Here is a 10,169-nt window from a genome sequence, read left to right as displayed (position 1 = left end):
AGGATAACTTTTCTTTACATAACTTTTGAACCATATGTTCAATCATAACGAAATTTGAAAGTTGAGGGTTTTGGAGACAGCCCGATCATTGGAAACCAGTTTTATTGAAATCGGTTATGTGGTTTTTGAGATATTGATGTTTCGCGATTTTTACATTTTGATACATAACCACTAAACTAAAAATCCGATTACAATGAAATTCAATAGCAACTTATGGCACAATCAGACATTTCATTTGCAATTAATTTTATGAAAATCGCTTCAGCCATCTCTGAGAAAAGTGAGTGAGAAAAAAAAGCTGCACATACACACACACACATACACACAAACATACATACATACCTGAAAAGCTCAGTTCGTCGAAAGGGGTCGAGTGGTATATGACATTGCTTGAATCCAATAAAGGTATATTCACTCTTTGGGTTCTAAAATATTGATGTTGTAATTGAAGTATAAAATATGAAATTTGACGTAATGTTAGTGCTCAAGACATAGCAAAATAAAATAAATGACTTTTAATTTCGAACAATTTAATAATGAGCGATAGCGGGAATGTTCAAATAGTACGATACCACATTCAAATTATGTTGAGACCACATATATTGATCAAAGCAGGTATAGTTTTAAATAGTCTTTGAATTTCTTTTCTTTCTGAAGCTTTTGAAATACATATTAAATTGTTATGAAGTTTGTTATTTGTAAATTTGAGAGATGACTCGTTTGTATGACACTGGTTATGTTCAAATTAGTCGTGTAATACTTGAGATAATAGACTTTCGTTATTTTAACAATTTAATACATAACGGTTGCTTAAGTTTGATTACAATCGAATGACAAGGGAACGTATAGGGCAGCCAAACTTTTAAACCACGTGTTCAATCATAATTCATCAGTTAACCCTTAACTAGCCCGTTTATCTAATATCAATATTGTTCAAATCGGTTGTGTAGTTTCTAAGATAATGTAGTTTCGTAATTTTCACATTTCGATACATTACAGACGAAGTTACAGTCCGAATACGAAGCAGCTAGACCTTTTTGTTTACAATAATTTTGCGGAAATCGGTTCGACCATTCCTGAGAAAAGTGAAAGCGTCCAAGTAGTCTTCGGAATATGTTTCTATTCATAGCTGGATTTCACATTTTTAAAAATAACAGGCAAAGTACTAATCCGTTTGCAAAACAAATCAATACGGTCTTCTGGGCAACAAGACTTTCCATATGACACTGATTTTATGAAAATCGGTCCAGCCATCTCTGAGAAACATGAGTGAGATTAAATAGTCTCCAGGACACGTTTCTTTCCATAACTTCTGAACCAATGTTCAATCTTCATAAAATTCGAAAGTTAAGGGTTTTTTAGGTAGCCCGTTCATTTGAAATCAATTTTGTTCAAATCGGTTGTGTAGTTTCTGAGATATTGATGTTTCGTGATTTTTACATTTTGATACATAAACTCGAAACTAGAAATCAGATTACATTAAAATTCAATAGGGTCTTATGGGGCAACTAGACCATTCATTTGCAATTAATTTCATTGAAATCGATCAAGCCATCTCTGAGAAAATCGAGTGAGATTGAGAGAGCGTTACACTCACACAAACATACACGGACACATACAGAAAATGCTCAGCTCGTCGAACTGAATCGAGTGATATACGACAATCGGTCCTTTTGAGCACTTTAATACCTTTAGTTTTTGCAGTGTTTGCTATTCCTTAACGCTGGTCACTTGAACTGGGAGAATGATAAACAACATCATAATTACCCATCTTCATGCCACCTTCCACCGTAATGCCCAAGAACCAGTTTCCATCAATTGCTTCGTTGTGGCGAAGATTGAATCGAATTGATTCCTGTGCATAAATAGCAACACCGCCAGTGTGTCTGAAATGTGAGCAACAAGCAGCTATTTTGCGTCCCGGTATAGAGTATTGGTCGAACGCAATCAATATCTACAATGTGAGTTTCTGATAAAAATACCAAAAATGGACGCTTTTCCTCTACAATCCGTCGCAAAGCAACGTAGTTTGTAGATAACCCAGCAATATTCAAATACATCATATCGAATTGATTCACATTCCACTTGGAACTTGGTTGCTATTTATCGAAACGCAGGCTGCCTTTTTTTTTGCTCATACAACTTCTTGTAAACTGAGCATTCCGAGCTAGATGCTGCGTGGTTAACGTCCAAACTCATTTTGCGTTCTTTATCAAATTTTAAACAGTTAATGCATTTCGATACAGTGGAAGAACATTCAGATGTCTTGTGTTGCCCGCTACACAAGGAGCACCTTTCATCGTTTTTACATTCTGTGCTCTTGTGCCCAAATTCTCCACATTTGAAGCATCTCAAAATGTGAATCGCTGGAATGATGTGGCACCGATCCCACCCAACATTCACTTTTTTCGCGGTCAACAAACTATTATACGACTTTTTATCGACTCCAATTACCACGTTGAACTTGTTATATTTGAAACGTGGATTTTCTTACATACTAATAACCTTGATACTATCGATAGAAACCGCCTCGTTTTGACTCTTTAAAAGGTCAATGAAGGCGTCAGGAGAATACTGATCACACATACCCATTACTATATATATATAGGTTTCTTTGTAATGGCGAACATCATAGTTTGTTTATTGCGTGCTGTGAAATTTTCAAACTAATTTACGTGTGAAATTGTGTGTATACATTGAAAATGGTGATTCCAAAGTGTACCTATTAAGGATCTCAATCAGGATAAGTAGAAGTGCAGTAGTAACTACTACCTGTTTTGATATAAATTTGTTATTTCTTTCCGCCACTCACTGCGGTGTGAGCTGGTTTGTTTGGTGCTATTTATTTTTCTATTGTCTCTGTTGCCTGTGCGACGCCGTACGTAGCGTCCACTGTGTAAGGCAGAAATGGAATGTGTAAAGTGTAGATGTATTGTCTTGATTAACGATCTCGTTTGCTGTTTTCGCTGCGGAGGGAGATTTCACTCTCGCTGCGGTGGAATAAGTGGACCCTCAGTGAAATTAATCAATGCAAGCGATAATGTTCTGTTTAAATGCAACGACTGTCTATCAGTTCAGAGTTGTGACGAGCAGAATGTTTCAGTTTTGGATCTTGATGCACTAAGACAGGAGATCAAACAGATTTCAAGTTTGGTTGCAGATATCCAAAACAACATTACTGCTCAGATAGGCAACGCGTTAAAGAGCGGGATGGAAGAAATGAGCTTAAATATAATCAGTACTCTAAAGCAAAGAGGCGATGATTTTAATAAATTTATTAGTGGAAAAATGGAAATTATGACTAGTTCATTTTTAGAAAATAAACGTAGACAGGAGTCAGTTGAAATGGGCAATAATGTGTCGGATTCTGATAGTTTGAATCGGAATGTGGCAAAAAAGACTAAAAAACGTAAATTAAATGATGATTGTAATTGCGCGAATAACGAAACAGAAGTTTTAACTTTTGCGAGTGTAGTTCGTGGTAATGTAAATAAACGTAAGGCTGGTCCAGTCATTGTGATCAAGCCAAAAGAGTCCTCCCAGAGTAGTGAAGCTACAAGGGAATTTTTAAAGTCGAATTTAGATCCGAAGACCCACAAAATAAGTAACTTTAGAAACGGGAAAGATGGCTCAGTTATTATTGAGTGTGCAACAAATGATAACATTGAGATCGTGAAAAGTGGCATTGAAAACAACCTTGGTGAAAGCTACACAGCTGTTGTACCCGTTCCCCCGGTGCCAAGATTAATAGTAATGGATATGTGTGATCAGTATTCTCCTGACGCCTTCATTGACCTTTTAAAGAGTCAAAACGAGGCGGTTTCTATCGATAGTATCAAGGTTATTAGTATGTACGAAAATCCACGTTTCATATATAACAAGTTCAACGTGGTAATTGAAGTCGATAAAAAGTCGTATAATAGTTTGTTGACCGCGAAAAAAGTGAATGTTGGGTGGGATCGGTGCCACATCATTCCAGCGATTCACATTTTGAGATGCTTCAAATGTGGAGAATTTGGGCACAAGAGCACAGAATGTAAAAACGATGAAAGGTGCTCCTTGTGTAGCGGGCAACACAAGACATCTGAATGTTCTTCCACTGTATCGAAATACATTAACTGTTTAAAATTTAATAAAGAACGCAAAATGAGTTTGGACGTTAACCACGCAGCATCTAGCTTGGAATGCTCAGTTTACAAGAAATTGTATGAGCAAAAAAAAAGGCAGCCTGCGTTTCGATAAATAGCAACCAAGTTCCAAGTGGAATGTGAATCAATTCGATATGATGTATTTGGATATTGCTGGGTTATCTACAAACTACGTTGCTTTGCGACGGATTGTAGAGGAAAAGCGTCCATTTTTGGTATTTTTATCAGAAACTCACATTGTAGATATTGATGCGTTCGACCAATACTCTATACCGGGATACAAAATAGCTGCTTGTTGCTCACATTCCAGACACACTGGCGGTGTTGCTATTTATGCAAAGGAATCAATTCGATTCAATCTTCGCCACAACGTAGCAATTGATGGAAACTGGTTCTTGGGCATTACGGTGGAAGGTGGCATGAAGATGGGTAATTATGGTGTTGTTTATCATTCTCCCAGTTCAAGTGACCAGCATTTTAAGGAGATTTTGGAAACTTGGTTCGAAGTTTTTGTGGATTGTAGTAAATTTAACCTTATTACCGGAGATTTTAACATGAATTGGCGCGATAACCTCAATTCAAATCATTTGAAGTGCTTAGCCGAATTTTGCAATTTGAAACAAATTATTAATTAGTATACCCGTATTTCCAGACATATTAGGACTTTGATTGACCACGTTTATACTAATTTTGACTCCGTTTCTGCAATGGTGAGTCCCAATTTGAAAGTTACCGATCATGAAACGATTGTTATAAATATATGTGGTACGGGAAGTAAAATAAATCAAGTAAAATTGAAGTGCTGGAAAAATTACTCGAAACAAAAGGTTTCGGAGCTTGTTGCAAGAAACTTGGATTTTTCCCTATCTCGTAGCCTTGATGATAAAGCAACTATTTTGAACAATGTTTTGAAAAACTGCACTAATCAGTTAGTCAAACAAAAGAATGTTGTTGTTAAGAACTCGAACAACTGGTACAATCTAAATCTTTTGCGCCTCAGGCGAAAAAGAGACAAATTGTACAAAAAGTTTTGTAGAACAGCAAATGATAATGATTGGTAAAATTATACAGTTGCTAGGAATATATATTCACAATCTCTGAACAAAACATGGAGCGAATATATACAGGGGAAAATTGATCAACATAAAAACAACAGCAAAGAGTTATGGAGAATACTGAAGTCATTACTGAAACCTTGCAATTTTAATCCGCGGTCCATAACTTTTGATGGCATTGAAGAACATTCTGAAGCAACAATTGCAAGTAAGTTCAATGAATATTTCATCGAAAGTGTTTCATTGATCAATCAATCAATTGAACTGGTTAATGAACCGGATGAAATAAAACGGCCGTATAATGTTAATTGTAGTTTTGAAAGCTTTCACCAACTTACACTAGAACAACTCAAAAACATATGTTTTTTTCTTCATAAAACGGCTGGAATTGATTACGTTAATGCTAGAGTTATTCAAGATTGTTTTCATGTTATTGGGCACGATCTACTTGGCCTTATAAACGAATCATTACAAACGGGGCACGTGCCACAAACTTGGAAGGAGTCTTTAGTGAATCCGATACAAAAAGTTGCTGGGACGATTAAAGCCGAAGAGTTTCGTCCTATCAATATGTTGCACACTTTAGAGAAAATTTAAGAACTTGCTGTAAAAGGCCAACTGTTACAGTATTTGAACTCTAACGGTTTGCTGATACCAGAACAATCAGGATATCGGGAAGGCCATTTTTGTGAAACTGCATTGCATTTGGTGTTAGCAAAATGGAAAGAAAACATTGAGCGTAAGGATACTATTGTTGCGGTGTTTTTGGATCTTAAACGCGCTTTTGAAACGATTTCTAGGCCCTTATTGTTACAAAGTATAAAGCGCTTTGGAATTACGAGTACTGCATACAAATGGTTTGAAAACTACTTGTGTGACAGAACTCAAAGGACTATTTTCAATGATTTTACCTCTGATCCCATAAGGAACACTCTTGGTGTACCTCAGGGAAGTGTATTAGGGCCTATTTTGTTTATTATGTACATTAATGATATGAGAAGAGTCTTACGTTTTTGTGACATAAATCTTTTTGCTGATGACACAGTATTGTTCATTGCAGCTAAAAATCTAGAAGAAGCCATATTGCATTTAAACATAGATTTGCGATCGCTGAGCGGATGGTTGAAATTCAAACAGCTAAAATTGAACACCAACAAAACAAAATTCATGATTATTTCGCGAAACCGTGTAAATGAAAATGTCTCAATTGAAATTGATGGTGAGACAATCGATCGCGTGAGTGAGATCAAATATCTTGGCGTGATTATTGATGACAAGCTAAAGTTCAATGTTCACATTGATAATGTCATCAAGAAAATTGCCAAGAAATATGGAATCCTCTGTCGTTTGAAAAAGGAGTTGAATACTTTCAGCAAGATTCATCTCTATAAATCAATCATCTCTCCTCATTTAGACTTTTGCACTTCCATTTTATTTTTGGCAAATGAAACACAAATATCGAGATTGCAGCGTTTGCAAAATAAAATAATGCGGTTGATTTTGAGATGCAATAGATACACTTCCTCGTCCTTGATGCTTGACGCTTTGCAATGGCTATCGGTGAAGCAACGAATTGTTTTTCTGACAATGGTGTTCATTTTTAAAGTAGCTAATGGATTGCTGCCCCGATATTTGAGTGATCGAATTGTTAGAGGAAGTGACATCCATAGATATAACACAAGAAATGCGTGAGAAATTAGAACACCACATTTTTTAACTAGTGCTTCACAAAATTCATTGTTTTTTAAAGGAATAAATGTATACAATTCGATGCCTAGACACATCAAACGTACGGCGACGCTATCAGAATTCAAGAGACTATGCATTTCACTCGTCAAAGCTGAATTTTAAGCAGTTATTTAATTTATTTTTAATTTAGCTGAACTGTAATTGACGAAGTTCTTGTAACGGATGATCTCTGTGGACTCTGCTTATATAGCTTTTTAAAGGAATATGGTAGCACTGAAAAACTATTATGTTCGTCACGAGGGTGATGATGGATTTTGTAATTATTGATGTAGTATAAAATAAAATAGAGTAGTCTACGAAGGTTTGAAAATCGCGCGCGATGATCAGATATGAAGAACTGAATTTAGAAATTTAATCATTTGAAATGGAGAATACCTTTATTATTTTTTTTGACATTATCAAGATACTCGTCAGAGTAATCGGAACGATTTTAGTTCTGCTGGTTGTTATTGGACATTGGTTACCTAGCCGGTCTAGGATATTTTCGAGTTGGAAATATTCTCGACTTCCCTAGGTGGGGGCTCTCTTATAAATCACATCGAAGTTGACAGTTGGACTTGTTCTTTGCTTGCTGCTCACGGCAGGAATGGCCTCGTCGGGATTGTATCGACTTTGTGGATGATTACACTGGATGTTGGCTTAACTCAGATTCAATTAATGTCTTTTGGCTGACAGTTGCAAATAAATTGATACCGACAACGCTTTGTCGATGAATTACTTGATTTTTGACGAATATTTTCTCTTTTTGAATCGCTGCAAAGCATTGGATCAATTGTGAAGAAATTTATATCTGTGATGAAAACCATTTCGTTTTGATTGCTAATCTGGTTAAATTGTTTTACACTGTTCGTTCGCTAACTGGGCTGAGAGCATAGCCCAGTTAACGAATGTAGCTCGCTAACTGGGCTGACATTTCAAATGTCGTCAAAGACCAAGGGGGATTTCGATGCAATGGTGGTTTGAACCAAAATGTGTACATGTAGTTTTCAACCCTGGTACATAATATGATTTTGAGAATGAGGGATATCGGTTCATTTTGCAACAAGTAAAATAAATAAATAAATGAATGTTTTAAATATAGACTGTTTCATTCATAATTTCGCTAGGTAAAACTCTCCAAGCGAAAATTGTAAATAAGGCCAACATAAATATGTACACCGCAAATTCTGATATTTAGCTGTACATATATGCACTTCTTTTGAATTAACCGTTGCCCGGAAACATGTTTTTTCACAAAACATTTAGTTGCTATGACACTCCCTGGAAACATATAAATAGACATGCAAATATCCTGTGTAACTCATTCTTTCGTAAAAATTGGACGGAGACAGTACAACTCCAGCGGAAACGAAATGGATATCGCATCAAGATCAAATTTGAAACGAAAACAGAAGACACTCACATTGCATGAAAAAGTTAGAATTATTGAAGACTTCGAAGGAGGAGGCGGAACGTACGAATCACTAGCCCGGAAGTATGGCGTGGGATCATCTTCCGTATCTCGGTTTATACAACACAAGGAGGAGCTCCGAACAAAATTAGACAGCTATCGAGAACACGGAGTAGAAAATAGAAGAACGCTCAAAGAACAACGCTTACCGGTGATGGAGAAATCGCTCTACCTGTGGATTCTCCAGCAGCGAGAAGCCAACATTCTCGTTGCGCCGGAAGCATTGCGACTAAAAGGAGAACTATTGCTGGGAGAACTTCAAAAACGTGGACATTACGTGGACCAAAGCTTAACATTTTCAGATGGTTGGATGCGGCGTTTCAAAGCTCGATATGGGTTGCGTGTCAAGCGAGTAACAGGTGAGAAAGCATCAGCCGATACAGCAGCATACCTAAGATTCAAGGACATTTTTAAAACCAAGCTAATCGAAATGGGATTGAAAAAATCTCAGGTCTACAATGCTGACGAGTCAGCCATTTTCGTAAAGCTTCTAGCATCACGAAGTGTAGTGCTTTCTAACGAGCATCAACCTGCCGGAAGAAAATTGAACAAGATGCGCTACACCTTTATGCCATGCAGCAACGTTGACGGTTCAAACAAATTAAAATTGATGTTCATCGGAACTGCCGCCAAACCACGCTCGTTCCCGGATAAGGATAAACTGCCTCTATCATATTATAGCTCGAAGAAAGCTTGGATGACGAGGGACCTGTTTAAGTCTTGGTTCTACAACGAGTTTGTGCCAGCTGTGAGAGAGTTTTCAAACAAGTCCAATTTAGAGCCCAAAGCATTACTCTTGTTGGACAACTGCACAGCACATTACGATGGAGGAGACGATTTAGTGTCGGACGATGGATTGATTAAGGTAAATTGGTTTGATGTTACGACTTTTTTGCATGCTATTTTTTCCTTAGGTAATTTATCTCCCACCAAACGTCACTTCTGAGTGTCAACCGATGGATCAATCAGTAATCAACGCAGTTTAAATGCGCTACAAGAGAAAACTGATGCTGAGGTTAGTTTTGGAAGATGAGGACCTGAATTCGAAGACCGACTCAAAAAAGTTTCCCTACTGCACAGCATCGACTGGTTAGCAACCGCCTGGAATGAAATAGGTTCTTCTACCATTGAAAATTCATGGAAGAAACTGATTCCCCAGTTTCCTGATTGCGAGTGGATTTCTGCTAACACTGATGAAACTGACAGTGAAAAAGACATGAGGGCTCTTGTCGCGGCTGTGATGCTTTAGCAGGCACCGTGACTTCTGACGAAGAGGTGAATTTATGGTTGACGGATCGCGTGTACGATGAGAACCAAAACCCAGCTTGGCTCACTAGCGTGGTATTCACGGACGACGAAATATTAGATTCCGTGTTGGGCGAAAGCGGCGGTAACATTTCACCAATTAGAGACATAGCAGATGATTCAAATGACACACAAATGGACATGTCATCTGTATTCAGATTTTAACCATGCCATTAAATCTGTCGATTTTTTGATTTCTTTTATGCAACACGATGCTGCAGAAATTGTGCGGCTCAAATCATTGCGAGCAAAAATAGTCGAAGACGAATGGCAAAAACAAAATTTGTAATAATCCTTCATGTTTAAAACAAGTACCCATGTTATGAAATCTCCGTTAAAAAATATTTTGAATAATTTAAATTAAACAGATTCAAAACCATTTTCTATTCTTTTCTTTTTTGACTCAATCTTCCATTCATATACCCCTCATTCGCTTTGACAGCAATATGCCAAACGCAGATT

At 37.1% G+C, this 10,169-nt stretch overlaps 1 protein-coding gene across 1 annotated transcript; it reads left to right on the top strand.

Moving 5' to 3' along the window:
• Window positions 1-8,304: 8,304 nt before the first annotated feature.
• On the top strand, window positions 8,305-9,388 carry LOC129717034 (jerky protein homolog-like). The gene is made up of 2 exons (XM_055666881.1): window positions 8,305-9,267; window positions 9,317-9,388. The coding sequence occupies exons 1-2, from the start codon at window positions 8,305-8,307 to the stop codon at window positions 9,386-9,388; spliced, it is 1,035 nt and encodes a 344-aa protein (XP_055522856.1).
• The last annotated feature ends 781 nt before the right edge of the window (window positions 9,389-10,169 follow it).

Source organism: Wyeomyia smithii, chromosome 1, assembly GCF_029784165.1.
Source record: "Wyeomyia smithii strain HCP4-BCI-WySm-NY-G18 chromosome 1, ASM2978416v1, whole genome shotgun sequence".
In the NCBI taxonomy this organism is placed as follows: domain Eukaryota; kingdom Metazoa; phylum Arthropoda; class Insecta; order Diptera; family Culicidae; genus Wyeomyia; species Wyeomyia smithii.
The sequence above is the reverse complement of the archived record's forward strand: the minus strand, read 5'-3'. Positions and strand labels throughout refer to the sequence as shown.